We start from the raw sequence: 25,446 nt of genomic DNA on the forward strand, positions 1-25,446 counted from the left end.
CCAACAGTCTGGGTCCTCCTTTTACTGACATTGGAAGGATGGAGGGCTGAGACAACTCTGAGCAGGTAAGGATTGAATTCCTGGTAATGAGCTGAATTAGCCTGCAATTCTAACTACTGCACTACCATGGCTCTAGTTTAAACTAATATATCTGGTTTAATGAAAATAAGGACTAGGAGTGATATGATAGCAATGTTCCAATATCTAAGAGGCTGCCGCAAAGAAAAGGAGGCAGTCAACCTATTCTCCAAAGCACCTGAAAGCAGGACAAGAAGCAACCGATGGAAACTAATCACAGAGAGAACCAATCTGGAAATAAGGAGGAATTCTTGGTAGAACAATTAATCAGTGGAAAGACTTATCTCCAGAAGTTGTGGGTGTTCCAACACTGGAGGTTTTTAAGAAGAGATTGGATAACCCAGTGTATAAAATAAAATTTGTGCGTGCATAAGAGCACAAATGTGCCTACCGTTCCTGTCCTATTGTTCCCTTCATTCTAGCCAATTAATTTAGTTGATGCATAATTTTAATTATATATATATATATATATATATATATATTCTTCAAGATATGCTGTTTTATCTATGACATTTGTTTGCGTACACTGTTGTGACAAAAATAAATTTAAAAAAATAAAAATAATAAAAATAAAAAAATGATATAGGATTTCCTACTTGAGCAGGGAGTTGGACTAGAAGACCGCCAATGTCCATTCTAACTGTTATCCTGTCATTTTGTACCAGTTGCAATTCCTGAATTGCATAAAACATATTGCTACATTCAGGATGGGCTGGGGCCAAAGTGTAGAAAATTCTTACCATATTCAATTGGCCCAGGAAAGGATGGCACAGAAGATCACTATGTAAAGGCATTCCTCACCTCCGATCCCAAACCAGTGAGGACACTCCAAGCCTGCAAATCTGCTCTTTCTAGCAGAGTAGAAGCCCATCCATAATAGGTTGAAGCTCATATTGTGAGTTTAGTATCCTCTTTATCAACATTTTAATAATGTCTGGATTTGACTTCAGCTTCTTCTCTTGTCCAGCCCATTATCAAATTTAGACAGTAAGCAGCAATAAGCTGAGCTGTATTTAAGACACTCTACTCCAAAGACCCCCTCCCAGTGGTGTAATGTAGGACTCCATAACTCTAAGGCTAGAGGTCAAACAATAGACTCCAGCAACTGGTCACAATCTGACCAGTAGCATAATACCTCAATGTCTTCAAGACCCAGTTCTGTTAGACCAGCTTTCCTGGCTGAGAAACCCTGGGAATTGAAGTCCACAAGTCTTAAAGTTACCAAGGTTGGAGACCCCTGTGTTAGACAGCTCAGAAGGCTACCATTATTAATAATATAGAAAGCCACCGAAAGACTTGGGGAAAGCAACACTGTTCAGAAGTTTGCAAACTGGTAGGGTTGCAGATTTGGTCTGGGATTGATCAGCTTTGAAATGCATTAGTTCTTCTTTTCTTGTTATGCTTTTTTGCTTAACTATTCTTTAAATCTCATTTTAATGCACCGGACAATTAGTCAATTACCTTGAGGACATCTCCCGCTTCCAAACTGAATGCTCTGGCTTTAAGCTGAATTCCTTTTCCTGGCTGTGTCTGGATGGAATAGATACATTCGTGGTGGTGGTTGTAGTTTAGGGGATAGTTTGGAGATAAGAGAACACCTTGAGTCCCAGTCACAGAGGAACCACATTCCGCTATAGAGAAAGAGGCAGAAGGATTGACTGTTAACAGATGGGTATATACAAGGGATATAAAAAGCATACTGTCTGGGTAAACACTGATGTGGGCTATATTGTGTTTTCCTTCTTACACATGGAATTTTACCTAAACCAGTGCTACACTAAAAACTAAACATTGGATTACAAAAATAAAGAACCATCCTGTAAGTCAGGGGTCTCTAACCTTGGCAACTTTAAGCCTGGCGGACTTCAACTCCCAGAATACCCTGGGAGTATTCTAGGAGTTGAAGTCCACCAGGCTTAAAGTTACCAAGGTTGGGGACCCCTGCTGTAAGTCATTCAGGACTCATGTGCTCTGCATTCGGACATCATAATATAGTCTACTACTCCATCCAAATTGCCATATCTTTCTGCTCTATGATAAAACTGGTTAAACAAAGATGGTGCTGCTCTCCTACACAATTATATTATAAGCCACCTAGAGCAAGGGTCTCCAACCTTGGCAACTTTCAGACTTGTGGACTTCAACTCCTAGAGTTCCTCAGCCAGCTGCTGGCTGAGGAACTCTAGGATTTGAAGTCCACAAGTCTGAAAGTTGCCAAGGTTGGAGACCCCTGAACTAGAGTCATCTCTAAATGAGATGGGCAGTATGTAGTTTTACTATATAGGTAAACATATCCCTGTACCCTGAACCAATCCTATTGTTTTATCTTAGTTCTGCACCTTTTAACTATGCTATGGAGCTGAACACAGCCACAACTTATCAAGGTTGTTGAGATATCCTTCCATGATATCTTAAAGCAGAAGACAACCCAGCCATACTGCCAATTCCCAGACAATGAAGTCAAGTTGGTATATGACACAAGAAAGCTGGACATTTAAAGTCAGTAAGCAACATTTAAAACATCAAGTTCAACATCTTGATGCGGGCAAGTATTATCAATAGCACTTAGACTTATATACCGCTTCACAGTGCTTTACAGCCCTCTCTAAGTGGTTGACAGAGTCAGCCTATGGCCCCCAACAATCTGGGTCCTCATTTAACTCACCTCCGAAGGATGGAAGGATGAGTCAACCTTGAGCCTGGTGAGAAATAAAAGAAATCCCAACGGAGCAAAACTTCCACCCATGCTAGTCATAGTATAACCCACAGCTGCCAAGGACATTTTTGCAGCCTTCAGAGCACTCCTGCCTCACTGCAATTGCAAGTGAGATTTTCTCATTCTTTTATGGCTGGAAATAACATAACGTCATTTGTCTGAAAAATATTGCTAGTTTTAAAAGCAAAATCTGAAAATAATTCATTAAAAATCATCCCTCTGCAGGGGTGTCCACAGCGCTATTGGAGAAGACAGTACAAGAGTCAAGATATTGTGATAGATATAAAGAGGAATGGGATTTTGACTTTTTTGACCACTCCCCTCTTATCTCTGCTTTATATATGTTAATTATAGCTCATACTCATGAGAAAATTGCACTGTTCTCTATGACAGCAAGGAGCAATTCCCCATAATTCTATCACCAAAGAAATTTGGTTTTAATTTGGATTAGAAGAACCTGGCTTCCAGACATTAGGAGAATCTCTACTGCTTGATCTTTTGTGTGTTCTGCTTCTCTGCAGCACACCACATTTCTACAGTTAAAAATGTATGTCCTAGTATACCCAGGAACCATTTGGAGATGGATATTTTGGTTTCAATCTCATAAATTTTCCTAAATTAAACCTATTTTTCCACTGACACGGTTTGGAATCACAAGCAACAGAATCATGTTGTGGGCTTGTTTGCAACTTAGAGAAAGATGTGCATGTATTATTTATTAGATTTAGATCCTATCTTTACTATTGTACTAAAAATGGTATACATAGTGTTCTCTCCTTCTACGTTCCCAACAAAAACCACCTCAGGTGGTAGGTTGGACTGAGAGAAGACTGGCCTAGAATCACTCAGCTGATTCTGTCCTTTATGAAGGATTATCACAATGTATCTCTTAGCACTGTATGATAACTTAGTTTTCTGCTTTCTTCAACAAACCATAGTTACAATGGACCATGCCTCAATGCACTATATGAATTCCATTTTTATGTGAGCAAAACACAGCGCAGTCATATATTATTTGGAATCTAGGGTTACTCTACAGATTTGCACCTGGTTCACTCCCCTCCTTTTCTTTTTTAACTTTATGGCATAGAGATTCCCTGTCAACTTGATTAATCAGTGTTAGCGCAAATTAAGGTTTGCAGACCAAATTTGATAAATTCCCAACTATTAATTTAAATTTCCTCTGCTAGGGTTACCTAAAATTAATAACTGGGTGCTTGTTAAATCTAATTTGCAAATCTTAATTTGTGATAATGAAGGGTAACCTAGATTTTTGTGCAGATGTAATGTTGCCTGTACTCCATGACTTGAGTACTTGGTTTTGATTATTTTTTCATTTCTCTAAGGTCAAAGGATGACCAAGTACATGGACAGTGCAAAATATATCATAAGATCAGCAATTCCAGGCTCCTGGTCTTATTTATTCACTCAGCCTTTACCTTCTCCTAATGCTTCCTACAGACCAAAAACAAGAAAGGCTAAAGAGCTTGCCCAGGGTATGTTCTGATACACTAGACTGCCCAAGCAAAATTAAAGCACGTGACCACCTACCAACACACCTTGGCAGTGGCGAACTCCACACACGCCGTCTACCGCCCAGGCAAGTAATGCTGGAGACACCTTCCAGTCGGTACCCAGGGAAGCAGGAGAAAGTCAAGATGTCTCCCACACCAAACTGAAGACCTTTGCGAATGCTGTAGATTGGCACTTCAGGCTCATCACAAGGTTCTAAGTCATATTCTGATGGGTAGAGAAACACAAGCAACCACTGGGGCATTACCCCCAAAACAGAGAACTTACACCTTTCAATACAATTCATAGAAATGAAAATTTCTCTATCTCTTTCCCGCCTTGACATTAATAAGTTTCTACCTCCCCACTTCCTGCTCCTACACTCCCCATCTTTTAATTGGGCCACAGTATTTTGGATTTTGGATTCACTTATTTATGTTTTTAATTTATATAGTTTTATTTTTTATGATTGTAAGCTACCCAAGATTACTTTAAGGTAAAATTGGTAGCCTATAAATTAACCTTTTTCTTGACCATACAACATTGATCTTCTATGCCCGTGAGAATCTGCCTTGAGAAGACCTTCAGCATTTTTATTTGGGTGGTGGTGGTGGTGGTGATGGAGAGGAACAGGTTGTGATCCAAGCTGATGAAAGAAAACATGCTTTCCAATCTTCATTCCAAGGAGAAGAGAAAGTTGTAGTGCACCTGCACTTCTTTAATGTCAAAATAACCAAATAGAGGGTCCATTTTACTGTCTACTTCTCCTCTGCCTGCAATTTGCAGCTCCTCACCTCCCAAACTCCAATTTTTACTCTGAGAAAAGAAGCTAGTCCCACGGATTTTCCTCTTATCTGTGCCCAGCATCCCAGCAAGGATGAATACCAACTCTTGAGAAATTGTTGGAAAATTTCTCTTCTCCCTGGACTTCTAAGGAAGCATCCCTCCTATGGCCTCTGCCTACCAATTTGGTGGGAAAATTTAAAAAGAAAACATTTGGGTCCTTAGGCCAAAAATTATCCTGCAACTGACAATGCCTTGGAGGCAGGAGAAACTATTTTGCCTTTGGGCAAAGAGGAAAGGGAAAACTCCAGCCAGCCTATTTCTCTTGAGCTGTTGAGCAGCAACTCTGCAGGTTTCTGTGTGAAGCCTTTCTCTACTTGAAAACACAGAGGTTAAATGTAAATCTTTCTATGTGCAAATAGTAGATACTTTCTTAGTGAGCAATTCTTCTGCCTCTCCTTTAACTCTGCTAACATTGCTGACTCTTGGCTTTGCCAGAAATAAAACTATGCCTTTGTGGTGCTAATTCCTCCATATTAATGTGGCAATGCAGATCCCACTGGGAAAATGTCTCTTCTATTTTTAGCCAGAAGTAAATTTTAGCTGAGTTACAGCAAATTACCAGACTTTCAGTCACTGTTTTGTGAAAGTGTCTCTCTGTGTGTCAGTGGACAGTGTTATTTTTTAAAATGTACTTTTTAAAAAAAAAATGTATCTTCTGGTCCTGGAATCAGTTTTTAACATTTTGTTATTTTATCAGCACTGGTTCATGACATATTACAATCACAATAAAAAAACCCTGGCCAAACAAAATAATTTAATGGCTGACCATTATACAAACCAGACAATTATACACATTTTTTTTTTAATTTACATTTATATCCCGCCCTTCTCTGAAGACTCAGGGCGGCTTACAGTGTATAAGGCAATAGTCTCATTCTATTTGTATATTTTACAAAGTCAACTTATTGCCCCCCCAACAATCTGGGTCCTCATTTTACCTACCTTATAAATAATGGAAGGCTGAGTCAACCTTGGGCCGGGCTTGAACCTGCAGTAATTGCAGGCTGCTGTGTTTTAATAACAGGCTTCTTACAGCCTGAGCTACCACAGCCCTTTTATATTGAGGATGGTAGGGCTGCAATTGCTTATTGTTTGCTACCAATCAAGATAGAAAATAAAAATAGTAAAACATGCCCTAGATTGGAACAAATTGTTACCCATTCATTAACAAAAAAAGAATTTAAAACTGCCTATCTTGGAGAAAACAGTCAACAACAGCTTCCCTAATTTTTATTTCTTAGATACTGGCATTAGATCCTCTTCTCTACATGACACAATATATTTTGAAATTCTAATGTTGTTAAAATTAAAATGAAGTTGGAATGCTGCAACGGAAGGCAAAGCCTTCAGGGTCATCTTTATTTCTTTAAAAGAATTATGAGAACACTTTGCTGATGGGGAGAGGAGAGTCAAAAATAAGCTGAGAGCAAGAATCCTTGTGGATTAGACAGAGGAGCCTGAAATAATCTCATGAGTCTGCCTTCTGGTTATTTGCTGCTTTCTGACTAAACCCACTGTGATAGCCAGGTGGTCAAAATGTCAATTCTACCCACTGTCTCAAACTTCTGCTTTAGTTTTTAAGTGTAAAGAGTTTTGCTATAGCACATGGTTTACTGTCACAGAATGGCTGTAAGAAGACCAGGCCCAACATTTATGGTGGTTTATGACTGACTAAGATTGTCATAAACCAAGGAGGGTCAAAAACATGTATCTAGAACATGTCTCTCAAAGTTGTCCATTTCTTGTCTCCAATGTATGGAGGCTCATGACATTTCTTAGTGATGAAAGACCTGTCCAGGGTATTTACCGTATTTTTCAGAGTATAAGACACACCTTTTTGCACCCCTAAAAGAGGCTGAAAATTTGGGTGCATCTTATACTCCGAATGTAGCTCCGCCCACCTGCCAGCCCCCACCCTTTAGCCTCCGCGTGTCCTCTTCCTGGGTGCAGAGATTACCAGACACAATGGCTTCCATTTTTGGGCTCCATGCCTCACATTTTTCTCAAATGCTCCATTTGAGAGCCATTCAAGGCTGCGGGGATCGCCAAAGCACATCGCTGCCAATCACCACCTCCACACATCACAATTTTGGCCTCTCACAACCAGTAAACTAATGTGCTGAAGTTGACCAGGCTAAGGACGCTTGCCAGATGAATACCTGCAGAGGCAGAATTTTTTTCCCTATTTTCTTCTGCAAAAACTAAGGTGCATCTTATACTCCGAAAAATACGGTACTTACTTCCCAAGTACCAGTCCTTACCTGAAAAAGTGATGTTGAAGCCTTCATAAGAAATGGAGAAGTCCGAGATGAAGCGGATCTGAGCAGAAAAGTTCCCAAAGAGGCCAGCGCTAAAAGGAGCAGGCAGGTGGGAACCAGTGAGCTGTTTCAGTGGCTGACTAAAGCTGCCATTTTCAGTGATCAACAGGTAGTCGTGACCACTCTCCAAATGGAAAGTGTGAAAAGTGAAGAAAACACCTGGAGGTAATACAGTGCAAGAGATATGCTACTTCAAAGGTACCTGAATGTTGCTGAGAACTGGATTATGATTAATCAGAGAACAGAAATAACAGAACTACCAAATCCCACCAACCACAAAATCAAAGTCCCATAGTATTCTTCATTTGGCAAAAAATCAGCTTTACAACATGAATGAATGAATGAATGAATGAATGAATACTTCAGAGATTGTACAAAACATCAACAAAGCATGTTAGGACTGGAAACTTTAGATCGCAATAGCTTTGATACAAGGGACATAGAGAAGTCCGTTTATAGCATTAATGCAATAACAGTGGAAAGAATGGAAAGGATCTAGATTTGATCAGAATAACAGTTGCACAATATGACTCTTTGATGTTTCCCCCTGTATAATACCTAATTTAGGGATTTTTCAAGCAATCTTCTGAATTTGGAAACCACAGGAAACCAGGAACATACAGTAGTTTTAAAAATAAATGGAACAAAACACAATAAATCTGAGATACACATTCATGAACACTTTCAATTATGGTGTGCTTTCTTTCCATCCCTGTAGGAATCACAGAGAACGGAACATGATTCCAACTCTATCAAAGTTTTATCAACTGGCAGTGGGACCATCAACTTGAGAGAAAGAAAATGAGTAGAAACCTTTAACCCAGAAAATTGAGTCAGGCTCAGAGAACTCAGGGGATCTTACTTTGCTGTAAATATGATATAGTAAAGCTGCTTAGCTCCATCTGGAAGTTCCCATTGTGAGGTTATCTGGTGGATGAAATGCCCTCCGATGGTGTTGTAACTTGCACATTAAGGGAATGGTCATCAATATTAATTTCCTTTTCTTGAATCTTTGGGGATACTTCCGAATCTTAAGTTTAATTATCTTTGTTGGACTCTCAAGACCTATTTCAGACACAGTATGTGAAGACCTAGTTCTCTGGGGAAGACTGTAATGCTGAGAAAGATGAAAGGAAGGAGAAGAATACAACAGAAGCAAAGTGGATAGTTACGCTAGCCATGAGTGCATTTTTGAAAGAACTGAAGGATCAGATTAGAGGCAGATTGTCTTAGAGAATAATCTATGGGGTGCCTAAAAGTTAACAATGATTTTGTGGCACTTAATCAGTTAATCAAACAAGACCTCTAAAATCTGTTCCTGTTTGTTAATTCTTAAGACTCCAGTCATTTCCAGCTGGGTGCTCCATCACTGGGGATTTTTAAGAAGAGATTAGACAGCCATTTGTCCAGAAGGGTATAGGGTCTTCTGCTTGGGCAAGGGGTTGGACTAAAAAACATCCAAGGTCCCCCCAACCCTATTATTCTATATTCTATGTTCTGTGTCCCTCTTTCAGCTTTAATATTTCTTGAGTATTGAATTGTACATCCCCTATAAGATTTTTTTTTATTATTTCAATTCATATCACTGTCTGCTTTGTGAAATATCCTGACTTGTAAATACTAAAATTTATCACTAAAATTCTTCTCAGTTGCTGAGGAACTGAGAACCTTTCATAAATAAAGTTCGCATCTCATTCTGAGATGTAACTGGATGTGTAAACTTGCCATGGTAAATTTGAAATTATTATAGAAACTTACTGGATAGGATAGAAACTTACTGAACTGGTCATGGTATTTGCTATTTTTTATTTCCTCTCTAAAATGAGGACATCTGGCATTACAAACAGATCCTTCAATCCCTAGCTGAACCTCATCCTTGTCTTCTATTTTTAACCAAAATGGAGCTAGAAATGCTTACACTCGGTTTTTGAGCTATTTCATTTTTAATAAATATACTGGGATTGTTTTTTAGTAAAGCGCTTTAAGGGGGAAAAGACCATTATTTTTGAAGTGTAATGATACAATTCATTAGTCTATAACTTATAGACGTTCCCTTGAACTCATATAAAACAAAAGCAGAGAATAAGGAAACATGTTCACATTAAATTCAAACCTTGTGCCAAGTCAAAATTCATTGGAGCAAGCATTATGAAATGTGTCAGAAATATTTCTTGTTACTGGATAGTGTTGTTTGACAAATTGTGTTTTCATCTGCATTGGTTGAGGAGTTGATAAGTTTTACCTGGTGTTTTTTACTATTTTATACGCATGTTTTTGTTTTCATGCCTTGTTAGCCTCCCAGAGTTATTTGATTTCAGTGGGCAATCATTTAAAAACAGCAGAATAAATAATTAAGTAAAAAGATGGTTGCTTCTTTACTGTTGACATCTTAATATAGCCAGCTTGGCCAGTTATATTGAGTGACTGGTCCAGTCATCCAGAAAGCTCCCACTTATTTATCAATTTATATTTTATTTTATTTTACTTGCCACAACCAAGATACTTTAAGTAGGTTAAAATACTGCCATTAAAACAGCCATGATAAAATATGTTAAATAAACAATCTTCCAGAGCCATAGAATGTTAAAAATATAAAATAAAAAATATAGAAGGAACAAGCCAAAAAAAGAGTTGGCATCATTTAAGAATCAAAATCTTAAACAATTCTAAGTACTTTCCTAAAGGCCTTGTATGGTAGGAGCTGACTGAATTTCAAGAGGACAAGTTCCATTATACTAACCAGTCCTACAACATAGAAGTGACCTCCAAGGGCGTTCATTCTCCCCCTTAATGAAAGTGGGGATCTGCTGACAGATTCCTCTGAGACCTTAAGATTCCAATATAACAGGTAGTTTATCCTTTTTTTTTTTTGCTCACCACATGATCCCTAATTAGCAATAGCATTAAGCAATAGTACTTAGACTTATATACCGCTTTCCAGCCCTCTCTAAGTGGTTTTTACAGAGTCAGCCTCTTTCCCCCAACAGTCTGGGTCCTCATTTTACCTACCTCAGAAGGATGGAACCAATCTTGAGCCTGATGGCATTTGAACTGCTAAATTGCAGCTAGCAGCCAGCTGAAATAATCTGCACTACTGCACTCTAACCACTGTGGCCACCAATTGGCTAACATCTCTTAGTGAAGGAGAAAAAATGTTCAATGGGGGCAGATGACGACTAAGTCTCAGGGTTGTAAAGATAATGTATTGATATACAAGGGGATTTTTAGACTTTTGGCACACATCCTCTTCGTTATTCCAAAAGGCCAATTTTCCTCAACACAAGGAAAGGGTTATTTCATATCTACCACCACCACCACTTTTATCTTGCCTGCTGTCTCCACACTATTTTTGGGTTAGGATTAGGGTAAGTAAATTGAAAGTATGTCTTTCATAGAGAGTATACAAGTATACTCTCCATGTATTTGTACTCTTCAGTACTCTTTTGAAGTACTCTTCAACATCTTCATCAATGACTTGGACGAGGGGATAGATGGGGAACTCATCAAATTTGCAGATGACACCAAGCTGGCAGGAATAGCCAACACTCCAGAAGATAGGCTCAAGTTACAGAAAGATCTTGACAGACTTGAACATTGGGTGCTATCTAACAAAATGAAATTCAACAGTGAAAAAAGTAAGGTTCTACATTTAGGAAAAAAAACCAAAATGCACAGCTATCATATATGTGGTACCTTGCTCAGTAGTAGTACTTGTGAGAGGGATCTTGGAGTCCTAGTGGACAACCATTTAGATATGAGCCAGCAGTGTGCAGCTGCTGCTAAAAAAGCCAACACAGTTCTGGGCTGCATAAACAGAGGGATAGAATCAAGATCACGTGAAGTGTTAGTGCCACTTTATAATGCCTTGGTAAGGCCACACTTGGAATACTGCATTCAGTTTTGGTCGCCACGATGTAAAAAAGATGCTGAGACTCTAGAAAGAGTGCAGAGAAGAGCAACAAAGATGATTAGGGGACTGGAGGCTAAAACATATGAAGAACGATTGCAGGAACTGGGTATGTCTAGTTTAATGAAAAGAAGGACTAGGGGAGACATGATAGCAGTGTTCCAATATCTCAGGGGCTGCCACAGAGAAGTGGGAGTTGGGCTGTTCTCCAAAGCACCCGAGGGTAGAACAAGAAGCAATGGATGGAAACTGATCAAGGAAAGAAGCAACTTAGAACTAAGGAGAAATTTCCTGACAGTTAGAACAATTAATAAGTGGAACGACTTGCCTGCAGAAGTTGTGAATGCTCCAACACTGGAAATTTTTAAGAAAATGTTGGATAACCATCTGTCTGAGATGATGTAGGGTTTCCTGCCTGGGCAGGGGGTTGGATTAGAAGGCCTCCAAGGTCCCTTCCAACTCTGTTGTTGTTGTTGTTGTTGTTGTTGTTGTTGTTGTTGTTGTTGTTGTTGTTATTGTTGTTGTTATTATTATTATTATTATTATTATTAATTTATTTATTTGTCAAACACAACAATATATATAAGTATAAGCATGAAATCACCATACAAATTGGATACAACCAAAGGGAACATTAGGACAGGAATGGTAGGCACGCTGGTGCTCTTATGCATGCCCCTTACAGACCTCTTAGGAATGGGGTGAAGTCAATAGTAGATAGTCTTTGGTTAAAGCTTTGGGGATTTTGGGAAGAGACCATGGAGTCAGGTAGTGCATTCCAGGCATTATATACTATATACTCTTTACTATACACAGAGAGTATACAATAGGTATGTCTCTCATAGGTAGTTGTTGGTTTTGGGGTCTTAGAATGATGTGTAATTTAAATGGAGATAATTTTACGCTCATTCAAGATTCTCATTCAATATTCTCTGAATTTAGGGGCCTGTTTACAGGATTATTTCCACCTAAATTGATGATACAATTTTCAGGAGGAGTACTAGAGTCATGGGTGGAGACTACCCAGGAGTGAAGAACTACAGTATATCAAGTGGAGACCATTGGTCCATTTAGCTTCAAGCTCTGTCTTCAAACAGCAACTGCCAACTCCTTATTAAGAGCTAATCAGTGCCTAGGGACTACCATGAAGTTAGGCTGCTAACTGCAAACAACTATATGTCAGAAACAAAGCTAAGAGCCTCAAGGCTTTGATAACACAAGATTTAACAGACTAGAAATTTAATTCTAAGGGATAAGAGCAAAAGAAATGGACATGCTCAGCATTAGCTGGATAACAAAAATAGCTTTTCATTTTCAAAGGAGGTGACGGCTCCTTCTTTTAGGGAGAATAGGAGACACTGATATTCCTGATGTGCAAATGAGCCTCTTTCTGCCCTTCTAAGGCAGCGATTCTCAACCCGAGCAAGTTCAAGTTGTGTGGATTTCAGCTCTCATAATCCCCCATCCAGCATGCCACTCACCAATTATGGGAGTTGAAGTCCACACATCTTGAACTTGCTCAGGCTGAGAATCACTGATCTAGAGACTGTGAGCCCTCAAGTAGGCTGTATAAACCAAAGAAAAACATCAGATTGAGAAAGCAGATAATGCTTCAAGAAATAGACTTCAATATATTATTATTGTTATTATATTTCTCCTTTTTTCATGATAGATCCAGATTTCAAGAGAGCTGGAGTTATGATAATGGGAAACTTTAAAATAATGGATGGACAAAGTGTGTATGTGTGTGTGAGAGAGAGTGTGACTACTGTGCACACTTGCACAAAAGCTTTCTCTCTAGAAGAATTAGTCTAAACCTCAAATAGATAAAGTAGACAGAAAGATGAAAAAGTCCAAATAGAACTGTTGTTCAGGATGTCTCAAAGGTGCTTTTTCAAGAGGCAACTGGACTTTCCAGTTTTTCTTTGAAGACGTTTCACTTCTCTTCCAAGAAGCTTCTGAAGAGCTGAAGAATTTCTTGGATGAGAAGTTCAAAGAAAAGCCAGAAACTCCAGTTGCCTCTTGAAAAAGCTCCTTTGGGATACCCTAGATTGAAACAAATTTGCAGCTACTCATTAAAAAAAAACTACCTATCCTGTAGAAAATAACCGATATAGAAACAATCTTTTCCTGCAATTTATTTCTAAATTTTCTGAATTTTATTTCTTTAATCTGGCAATAGATCCCTCTGATGTCCATAACAAAATATATATTTTAAAATGTTAATGTTGGTGTGGTTAATAGTCCTGGTGGATTAGACAGAAAAGCCAGGAATAATCTCATTAATGTGCCTTCTGGTAAAATGCTGCTTCCTGACTAAAACCCCATGATAGCCATCTGGTCAAAATGATGGGAATTTGGACTGGGGGGGTCCCAGGATTCCTATTTTCCCAGCATAAAGGAAAAAAATATAGTGCCTGAGAGAAGTAGTAAACATGGAGCTAAAACACATTGTAAATTCCTGATAGCTGTCCAGGGTCCTGAAATCAGTGTGTGTGTGTGTGTGTGTGTGTGTGTGTGTGTGTGTGTGTGTGTGTGTGTGTGTGTGTGTGTAATGATGCTTTGCATGAACTCTGGCTTGGAAGTGCCCAGAGCCTTTAATTATACAGAAAAGAGATTGCTGGATCAGAGACTGGACCTGCCCTGTTGGTCTGTTTCTGACTTTATTGTCATCTTCAGATTGCTGCCAGGTTCTTCCAGGGAAGCACATCACACCCCATCCATCTGCATTGCCATAATGCATTCTGATCCCATAAGGCTGGTACCAGAGAGATCCTAGCATTTGCAAAATAAACTATTTATAAAACTGGTGCTGTGAAAGCATGTTGCCCTGCACAGCTTACAAATACTGCTCACAAAGGGGGCCCAAAAGCCACACTTTGATCTGAACGAAAAGAAGGCACCATTTGAATAACATTTTAGGGGGAGAGAATCAAGCTCTATGTGGTCTATGCCAAGTATTGCAGTAGGATAATGAGAAGCTTCTCATCAGAAGTGAGATTTCAGGGCTGAGTGGATTAATGAAGAGTAGATTGCTCTGCTCTGTGGGATACTCTGCACAGCATGTAACTCTTTAGTAATGTGTTGCGCTTTTCAACAATGGGTTTATCTACCTTAATACAACTGGCAACACAGAATTGATTGATAATAGTTCCCATTGTCTGGATTCCTAGCAAGGTAGAGGAATTGAGCTATTGAAGGACATTCAAAATTAATGTACAATTTGTGCCCCCCCTCCCTAAATCCCTCTTTTTTTCCTCAGCTCTTTGGAACATAATTTCTTCAAATTCCACTTTATGAAAGAACAGAGAAACAGGAAAGGAAGCAGGAAAGAGCTTCAGACAATCTGATGAGTGGAGAAAAAAAAACGGGTAATGTGTGTTCTGTCAAAATGCATAGCAAGGAGATAGCAACCCAAGGCAAAAGAGAGAGGGGGGAGGGAGAGGGAGAGGGAGAGAGAGAGGGAGGGAGAGAGAGGGAGAGAGAAAAAAGAGAGAGAAAGAGAGAGGGAGGGAGAAAGAGGGAGAGGGAGAGAGAAAGAGAGAGAGAGCTGGGAGACAGGAAGAAAAAAGAAGCAATTCAATACATACAATAATAAAAATACTATCTGTATAATATATCCAACTTTCTCAAGCTGTTGGTAACATATTGTGGCTTCTACAGTTGCCTATTAATAAAAAAAAGGCAATGTTTAATTACTGGTGGGCCTGATGAATCTCAAAGCAGATGACTATAGACATACTTTGTGCACCTTGGGGTTTCAAGAGTATTTCAAACATTTACCTTAGAAATAGAGGAGGTTATAGGAAGTATCTAAAGATGCATAAAGCTGAAGCTTTCTTAATGATGTGAGGGGATCTTCATAAGAGTGAAAGTGGATCTAAACTATACTCTTAAGTTAAATTGGAATAGCAGCCTTCTTTGTCTCACTTTTTCTATTTTGAGTTCAACTTTGTCTCCATGGATCTTTGTTTTGTAATGATAGTGGAATAATCACTCCTCTTCTTTTGCTTCTATGCCTCCTCTATGGAGCTCACCAAGACTCCCCCGGGGTGGGGGTGGGGGAGATCCTCCTAACTTTCCAAGGAGGGTTGATGAAAACATGGAAGAATCATAGGACTTACCTTTGCCATGAGAAGCTTCTATAATCCAAGTGCAATTTAAATTATTGGGGTAGAAATCTGGAAAGCCTGGGGATAATACAGTGCCACTTGATCCTTGAATGTAGCCTCCACAGAGGGCTGAAAACCATCATGAAAAAAGAAGCAGCCATTAGAGGTCCCAGCTATGAAGTTGTGCCTCTCCTTAGCAAAGACATAAACATCACCCCACACATTCTGCCCCCTTTCCCATGCACATCTGGATGGCTTACTGTTGGTTCTCCAGTTATAGCTAGACAGGCATGGCATTGTAATCATTACAGGGACGTTCTTCTGCAGCTAATTCACTGGAGATCAAAGAACATTAGAATGCATCACTGGGAGTCTTGCCTGTTGCTAGCTTGCATGCATGCCATGACTCAAGACCCTACCTGTAAGATCTCTGCCTTTGTTCTGCATTTGTACACCCAAATTTTCCGATCAAATGCAGAAAACTTAGAGCTGAACATACCTCCATGTTTGACTTGTCCCAAAAAGAAGAACTGTGTTTGTCTCAACCCTGTGTGCTCTTTATCACCTCCCTCTTCCCAGGACTTTGAGCAACAATATCCTAGGAAATAGTTATATTCCACCACTGACCTATTGGAAGAGCTCAATTTTGTTTCTTTTTTCCTAACCAAAAAGATGTTGGAAACACCTTCCATTGCTTCTGCCTCTCCCTATTGTCCTTTGGGGCTTCTGATACTTAGAAAGGATGCTTGAGAACCTCTAAAATTACATTAAGGAAGATTTCAGGCAGCTATAATTATTTTATTGAATTATTAAAAACATGTCTATACAATTCCCTTTAAAAAATCTTGAAGTGGCAGAAGGCAAGCCCTTTGAATATTCTTAAGCAGAATTCCAAGGTCTTAAGCAAAATCCCCACTGGAAACTAACACAAATAACATATGTTGAGAATTAGATAAGGCCAATGGATTTTGATTTGAATATAAAGACCAAAGAGAATTCAGAGCTCTGTCACAAAGAATTCTCCTCTTAGATATTGCTGACTTAACTGAGTTTTCTTCAACTCAATTATCTAAAGAGTAAGAGATAAATTTTACCACTGTTGTTAAACAAGTTGGGTCTTTACCAGTTTATTGTAGATTTCCAGATTTAAGTCAAATGAGTACAACTGTTTGGGGCAAGGGGAAGGAAAGAAGAATGCAGCAATATGGAAGACAGCACATTACAGAGATCCTAACCTGGGATTTTGGCTCCTAGGAACGATTCCTGCATAATTTCCTTTACATTCTTTACTTATAGATAGAAATCTTATCAAACTAAAGCAACCATTTGTATCACTATAGACAAACTCTGGGAATCACTAAGGAGGAGCCTTCCTACTTGTTTTTTTCCTGACCAAACTCTCCATTCTTAGCGGCCTCTTTGCCCTCTGGAATGCATCCTTTCCCACTTGGGAATCTAGACTACATTCCACCACACCTAATGATGAATAGAATTAGTGCAGCATATCTTTTTTCTGTTCAACTTCTAGCTTTCCAGTTTTAGATTCTTACCTTCACAGCTTGGAAGTGGCCTGCTCCACTGAAAATTTGGCTCACACTCCAGAGCTTCACTATCACTCAAAGTATACCCTGGATCACAGCCGAAAGTCACCAGTGCCCCCACATAGAAATCATTCCCGTGTCGTAGCCCATTGACTGGAATCCCTGGATCCAAGCAGTGATCGGACTGGAGCTTTACCGCTGTAAAAAATAAGGGTATTCAATTTTTCAGTCTGTGCCCGATAGGACTGAGGCTTATATGTTATCAGTGAAACCAGCCTCCTCATTTAGCTGCCGCTAAAGCTGAGTAAAATGTGAGTTGATCTCAATAAAAAGATGGGATACACAGATATTTTTTCTTTATCTAATAACATACATTTTTGTATCATCCTATTCAGTATTGAGAAATATTAAACTTGGGACCCAACAATGTTCTGGAAGAAGCATTACTGTCCAATCTGGTCAGTTTTACATCCATTCAAAACTTAACTCTGTTCAGTGAAACTTATAACTATAATCAAAAATTTACATTTTTTTTTACTTAGGTCAGGGACTACCACACTGTGTTTAATGGAACCTTTGAGAAAAACAATGCATTACCCTGCTGTTAATTGAACATTTGGTGCTGACTGTGGGCTGATAATGAGGCTCTTTTAATTAATGTGTATTAATATAATACAGAATGGAATGGAAATGGGATTTGAAAACATTGCTTTTTGATTATGGCATGGCATCTATTTGGTGTCTTAAATGGTAAATCTGAAGCAACAATCCTAAAATATTTTAAAGGGAAGGGAAATATAAACACATTATTGCTCTCATTATAATCATCACAGACCATATTTGGAGGATAACAGACATAAAACAAATAGTGTAATAGTAGCCAAAATGATGATTGGTGAGGTTTGCAGGAGGAGGCTATTCCTGGGGTGTTGCCAACTGAAAAGGCCTGAACTATATGAACTCCACGGGATGTTAACCCATATTTTATGGTCCCAAACTGTGTATAAATCTTCTAAAGGAACAACTGAACATTTGGAATTGAGCACAGAAAATAATTTTAAAGTGACTGGAATTTTTTTTTTTAAGTATCAGAGAGAACACCCACAAAAACTTATTGCAATTAGCAGAAATGTATGAATAACACATAAAGATGCCAAATACAACAACAGCCTCACAGTGTTCAAAACTGAAGGCTGTCAGACACTAAATAGCTCTGCCTCATTTGTCCAGGTCAGACAGCATTTATTAATAGAGGAAGGCCCACACAAAAGTCTTTATTTTGTCTGGAAACAGACATCCTTGTCCAAAATAGGTTAAATGTCACCTGTGGGAAAAACATTTCTCTTTTCAGGAATGAGTTTCAATTGAATTTCAGAAGTGGCCTTCTGCAAATCACCATTCTTTCTAAAAAAGAGGCCAACATTTTCACTGCATAATACAGGACAGACCAGTGGGGGTCTCAGATTTTTTTACTACTGGTTCTGTGGGTATGGCTTGGTAGGCGTGGCATGGTTTGGTGGGCATGCCTTGATGGGCATGGCAGGGGAAGGATACTGTAAAATCTCCATTCCCACCCAAGTCCACGGGAAGGTTACTGCAAAATCCCCATTCCCTCCCCGCTCCAAGGGAAGGTTACTGCAAAATCCCCATTTCCTCCTGATCAGCTGGGACTTGGGAGGCAGAGAATAGATGGGGGTGGGACCAGTCAGAATTTTTACTACTGGTTCTTTGAACTACTCAAAATTTTCACTACCGGGAGGCGTGGCCAGTGTCGCGGGTGAGATGGTCGCAATCCCCGATGTCTCCGGGGTTTGCGCTGATATCCCCCTGCCCAGGGGGTCCGTCTGAACCTCAGATTGGACCATAGCTGCCTCGAAGGGGTAACGAAGAATGGGGGAAACGCCGGAGGAAATGGGGAGTTGGCAATCTCCCCATAGGTCCGGATTTTCCCCGCCCCCGATCCAGCGGGGAGGAATGCAGCGCCATAGTCCATCATGACAGCTGCACCAAAGCTGCGGTGGCTACAAGAGCAGGCAAGAGGAAGAACCATCAAAAAACAAATTGTTGAAGTCGGGTGAGTAACGATCTCACGAAGGAACAATAAGAATTTAAAAGAGGTGCAAGCCTTGGGAAGAACTTGTAGATTGGTGGCTAATTGAATATCAAGTGAAAGTGAAAGTCAAGTTGGAGAATACACATTCAGGAAGTGAAAGAGAGAAGATAGGGCTTGGAATGGAAGCAGAGCCCCATTTAAATAAAGAAAAGAAAAATCAACTCTTTCCAACTAAATAATGGTTTGGAGATTCTTGGAAGTTTTAATGGATTATACTGGAAATTAAAGAAATGGGAGAAAAAAGTAAAAGAAGCTATTGAATTGTTTTTTATGTGAATATCTCAAATCCATCTGTTTTAAATTTATGGAATACTAAAGATATTAATAGGACAGAAGAATCTGGAAGATATAAACATAATTAAGGAAAAATCCTGGAAAATTAACCTCCACGTACCAAAGCATTTGAGAACAAAGGATTTTTGTCACCAAAATGGCTACTTATCATTTGTGAGCAGTAACTGTTTCAAAAAGACATCTAGAGGCAGAGAAAGACAGCTACAGGATTGGTTGCTGGGACTATACAACAGTTTTAGAAGAGGATTTCAGATGCCATGTGTTTGAATTATGGAAATTGAATTCCCTATTTAAACAAGAATCCAGAGGGAAAGAAAGTTGTAAGAATGGAATAGCAGACCCCATGGGGAAAGTTCTGTGGGTGTGGGCACACAACACTTTTTTGGAAGGAACTTATGGCTGCCTTTATAATTAGAGGCAGAGGAAAATAGCAAGAGTCGAATAGCTTTCTTGTGACTATTCCCATGAGGATTGGTGTCTTTGGGACCACAAAACAGTTTTAGAAGAGATTTTTAGATGGTGTCTTTGGATTATTGATTTAAGTGGAGATTCTTATTTAAGAAGAACTCAGAGGCAAAGAAGGAAAGTAAGAATGGAATAGTGGACTATTCCCACGGAGAAGGCACTGCTGATGTAGACGCACAACATTTTTTGAAAGGAACTAATGGCTGCTTTTAGAGTTATGTTAATAGAATAGAATAGAATAGAATTTTATTGGCCAAGTGTGATTGGACACACAAGGAATTTGTCTTGGTGCATATGCTCTCAGTGTACATAAAAGAAAAGATACGTTCATCAAGGTACAACATTTACAACACAATTGATGATCAATATATCAATATAAATCATAAGGATTGCCAGCAACAAGTTATAGTCATACAGTCATAAGTGGAAAGAGATTGGTGATGGGAACTATGAAACGATTAATAGTAGTGCAGATTCAGTAAATAGTCTGACAGTGTTGAGGGAATTATTTGTTTAGCAGAGTGATGGCCTTCGGGAAAAAACTGTTCTTGTGTCTAGTTGTTCTGGTGTGCAGTGCTCTATAGCGTCGTTTTGAGGGTAGGAGTTGAAACAGTTTATGTCCAGGATGCGAGGGATCTGCAAATATTTTCACGGCCCTCTTCTTGATTCGTGCAGTATACAGGTCCTCAATGGAAGGCAAGTTGGTAGCAATTATTTTTTCTGCAGTTCTAATTATCCTCTGAAGTCTGTGTTTTTCTTGTTGGGTTGCAGAACCGAACCAGACAGTTATAGAGGTGCAAATGACAGACTCAATAATTCCTCTGTAGAATTGGATCAGCAGCTCCTTGGGCAGTTTGAGCTTACTGAGTTGGCGAAAGAACATTCTTTGTTGTCCTTTTTTAATGATGTTTTTGATGTTAGCTGTCCATTTGAGACCTTGCGATATGATAGAACCCAGAAATTTGAAGGTTTCTACTGTTGATACTATGTTGTCAAGTATTGTGAGAGGTGGAAGTATGGAAGGGTTTTTCCTAAAGTCTACCACCATTTATACGGTTTTGAGTGTGTTCAGTTCCAGATTGTTTTGGTTGCACCACAAGGCTAGTCGTTCGACCTCTCGTCTATATGCGGATTCGTCATTGTCTCGAATGAGACCAATCACTGTTGTGTCATCTGCGAACTTCAGTAGCTTAACAAATGGATCATTGGAGATGCAGTCATTGGTATACAGAGAGAAGAGAAGTGGGGAGAGCACACAGCCTTGGGGGGCCCCTGTGCTAATTGTACAGGTATTTGATGTGATCTTGCTTAGCTTCACCTGCTGCTTCCTGTTTGTTAGGAAGCTTGTGATCCACTTACAAGTCTGTTCCGGTACCTGTAGCTGGTTTAGCTTAGTTAGAAGAATGTCTGGAATGATGGTATTGAATGCTGAACTAAAGTCTACAAAAAGGACCCTTGCATAGGTCTTTGGAGACTCAAGATGTTGTAGGATGTAGTGCAGAGCCATATTAACAGCATCATCTGTTGATCTATTTGCTCGGTATGCAAATTGCAAGGGATCTAAGAGCGGATTCGTGATGATTTTCAGGTAGGAAAGCACTAGCCTTTCAAAGGTTTTCATGACTACAGATGTTAGAGCAACTGGTCTGTAGTCATTCAGTTCCTTGATGGTGGGCTTCTTCGGCACTGGGATGATGGTAGAGCGTTTGAAGCAAGAAGGAACATAGCACATCTCTAGTGATTTATTGAAAATATGGGTGAAGATGGGGGCCAATTGGTCAGCACAGACTTTTAAGCAAGAAGGAGTTATCTTGTCTGGGCCTGGAGCTTTTCCTGGCTTTTGTCTGTGAAATAGGTCCTGCACTTCCTTTTCTGTGATCACTAGGGGTTGTGAACCCAATGAAATGGGGTCAGTTGTAGGAGGCTTGGCTGTTGTTGGTGTGTCTGAGATGGGGGTTGTGGAGATAGGTGGCTGTAGTTTCCTTTCAAACCTGCAGTAAAACTCATTCAGGTCATCTGCCAGTTGTTGATTACCTTCAGCCTGGGAAGGAGGTTTGCCATAGCCGGTGATATTTTTAAGAGTTTTCCACATGTTTGCTGGTTCATTTGCTGAAAATTGATTCTTTAGCTTTTCAGAGTAGCTTCTTTTGCTGCTCTTATCTCCTTGTTAGTGCATTTCTGGCCTGATTGTACAGCATTTTATCACCTTTTCTGTAGGCTTCCTCTTTGGAATGTCGAGCTGCTTAAGTTTAGGTGTAAACCAAGGTTTGTTATTACTGTGTATTCGCAAGTTCCTTGTAGGTACACATAGGTCTTCACAGAAGCTGACATATGATGTTACAGTATCTGTGAGTTCATCCAGGTCTGCAGAGGTATCTTTAAAAATATTCCTATCAGTGCAGTCAAAACATGCCTGTAGCTTTAATTCTGATTCCTCCGTCCAGGTTTTCACTGATTTAATTATTGGTTTTATGGCTTTAAGTCTTTGCCTGTAAGCAGGTACAAGGTGAATCATGCAATGATCAGAGTGTCCTACAGCTGCACGTGGTAAAGACCGATAGGCATCTTTTAGTGTTGTGTAGCAGTGGTCTAGAATATTCTTGCCTCTGGTGGGACAATTGACATGCTGAAAGTATTTTGGTAGTAAGGTAGTAAGAGATTCATTTTAGAAAATGTTAATATTTATATTAAAATATGAGTGACAACTATGATAAAAATAATTGAGGTTTTGGGAAATGGAGGGAAAAATACTAGAATAAATTGAAATAAGAGGGAAATGATACTGAGGAAGAAATTTTCTTTTTTTGTTTTTGCAAATAAATAAGGTAATGAAAGGATTTGATAAAACTTCTAAGGAAACAGTTAATATTTTGGGAGAATAACTGGGGGAAAGAATTAGTGACTACCCTTGCAAATGTTAAATGTTTTACTTGATATTAAAATGGATTAGATGGAAAACTTTAAATATATGTTATTGATTTAGAGGCAGAGGAAGATGAGGCAAGAATGGAACTGTCTATGTGATCTCTGGGCAGTTTTAAAAAAGAGATTTTAGATAGGATGACCTCTGATTAGTACATATAAAGCTGAGAGTGGTGAAATTATAAAACGTAAATAGAATTTATTAATGCAGAGAATTAAGCACGGGGACTAAACTTCATTTAAATATTCTCCTGAGTGGGTTGAATTTGGTTTACTTCTATAATCAGATTGCGTGCAAATAAATAATTGAATTTAAAGATGAGGAAGGAAAATACATTGTATTAGATTATAACTTAGGTAAAACTTGATATGTTTAAAGATGTACCTGACTAATAATTTGTTCACAATGATTTTTTTTTTATTATGCTTGTAAAAAAATAAAAAAAACTTTTGGCAAAAAATAATAATAATTTGCTACTGGTTCTCCAGAACTGGTCAGAAGCTGTTGAAACCCACCTCTGGGACAGACCTCTTCAGTCTGAGTATCTTCAAGGTGCTGAGTTTGTCTCCAAATTCCAGGTCAAGCTCCAACAATTTCATATATAGATTGAAAAGCATGGAGGGTAGAGTAAGGTAGAATTCTAAAAAACTCTCCAGGACCTACTCTCAGATCTTTGGTTCCCTCTTATTCTTCAGATAATGGATTAATTTTTAATCTTTAAACCTGGGCTTAATACTTTTTTTGTTTGATTTAGAGAAGACCTAGGTATTTTATGGCCTGCAGGCGACATCCAGTCCATGGGCACTCCCAGTCCAGCCTGTGGCATTTGCATTGGCAGAGTGAGGCATCAAGGGCAGGGAGTGGGGGGGGCATGGGCACGGGCAGGGCATTGGGGACACAGCAACACCATCAGAGGGCAGGGCATTCAGAAGGAATGAATAAGACGTTAAGAGAGGATTTGTGATGGAGAACATTATACCATCCTGAAAAAGAGCGAACGGGAGAAAGAAACTCAAAATAATCCAAATCTTGATGTTGTTTAATATAAGAGAGAATTTTTTTTTTATTATTATTATTATTTATTAAATTTGTATACCGCCCTTCTCCCGAAGGACTCAGGGCGGTTCACAGCCAAGTAAAATAGACAATATATAAATACAATTTAAAATACACTTAAAAAACTTATTAAAATTGGCCACAATTAAAATTTAAAACTAAAACCCATTTAAAAACCCATAAATTTAAAAACTAACCCAGGCCAGCGCAGATAAATAGGTAAGTTTTAAGCTCATGCGAAAGGTTCGGAGGTCCGGAAGTTGACGAAGTCCTGGGGGGAGGTCGTTCCAGAGGGCGGGAGCCCCCACAGAGAAGGCCCTTCCCCTGGGCGTCGCCAGACGACACTGTCGCGCCGACGGCACCCTGAGGAGTCCCTCTCTGTGAGAGCGCACGGGTCGGTGAGAGGTATTCGGTAGCAGCAGGCGGTCCCGTAAGTAGCCCGGCCCTATGCCATGGAGCGCTTTGAAGACGTTCACCAACACCTTGAAGCGCACCCGGAAAGCCACAGGCAGCCAGTGCAGCCTGCGCAGGATAGGTGTCATTCGGGAGCCCCGAGGGGCTCCCTCTATCACCCGCGCAGCTGCATTCTGGACTAACTGTAGCCTCCGGATGCCCCTCAAGGGGAGCCCCATGTAGAGAGCATTGCAGTAATCCAGACGAGACGTCACAAGGGCGTGAGTGACCGTGCATAGGGCATCCCGGTCTAGAAAGGGGCGCAACTGGCGCACCAGGCGAACCTGGTGGAAAGCTCTCCTGGAGACGGCCGTCAGGTGTTCATCAAAAGACAGCCGTTCATCCAGGAGAACGCCCAAATTGCGCACCCTCTCCATCGGGGCCAATGACTCGCTCCCGACAGTCAGCCGTGGACTCAGCTGACTGTACCGGCATCCACAGCCACTCTGTGTTGGGGGGATTGGGGTTGGGCCTGTTTCTCCCCATCCAGACCCGTGACGGCTTCCAAACACCGGGACAGCACTGGGATAGCTTCATTGGGGTGGCCCGGTGTGGAAAAGTACAGCTGAGTGTCATCAGCGTACAGCTGGTACCTCACACCGAAACCACTGATGATCTCACCCAGCGGCTTCATATAGATGTTGAACAGAAGGGGCGAGAGGATCGACCCCTGCGGCACCCCACAAGTGAGGCGCCGCCGGGTCGGCCTCTGCCCCCGTCACCACGGTCTGCGACCGGTCGGAGAGATAGGAGGAGAACCACCGATAAACGGTGCCTCCCACTCCCAATCCCCCCAACCGGCGCAGCAGGATACCATGGTCGATGGTATCAAAAGCCGCTGAGAGGTCTAATAGGACCAGGGCAGAGGAACAACCCCTATCCCTGGCCTCCAGAGATCATCCACCAACGCGACCAAAGCCGTCTCAGTGCTGTAACCGGGCCGGAAACCGGACTGGAACGGGTCTAGATAGACAGTTTCCTCCAGGTGCAGGGGAAACTGATATGCCACCATACTCTCTACAACCTTCGCCGCGAAGCGAAGGTTGGAGACCGGACGATAATTACCTAAAACAGCCGGGTCCAGGGAAGGCTTCTTGAGGAGGGGCCTCACC

The 25,446-nt window shown here is 40.2% G+C and overlaps 1 protein-coding gene across 1 annotated transcript in view; it reads right to left on the reverse strand.

Moving 5' to 3' along the window:
* CSMD2 (CUB and Sushi multiple domains 2) overlaps positions 1 to 25,446 on the reverse strand; it is a 795,888-nt gene that overhangs the window by 191,117 nt on the left and 579,325 nt on the right. Inside the window, exons 18-22 of the mRNA XM_058195470.1 lie at positions 17,040 to 17,228; positions 15,502 to 15,618; positions 7,414 to 7,629; positions 4,346 to 4,534; positions 1,540 to 1,709 (exon numbers count right to left, since the gene is read on the reverse strand). Of these exons, the coding sequence (XP_058051453.1) occupies positions 1,540 to 1,709; positions 4,346 to 4,534; positions 7,414 to 7,629; positions 15,502 to 15,618; positions 17,040 to 17,228 (881 nt within the window). The remainder of the gene's footprint in view (positions 1 to 1,539; positions 1,710 to 4,345; positions 4,535 to 7,413; positions 7,630 to 15,501; positions 15,619 to 17,039; positions 17,229 to 25,446) is intronic.

Source organism: Ahaetulla prasina, chromosome 10 (genome assembly GCF_028640845.1).
Source record: "Ahaetulla prasina isolate Xishuangbanna chromosome 10, ASM2864084v1, whole genome shotgun sequence".
NCBI classification, from domain to species: Eukaryota; Metazoa; Chordata; class Lepidosauria; order Squamata; family Colubridae; genus Ahaetulla; species Ahaetulla prasina.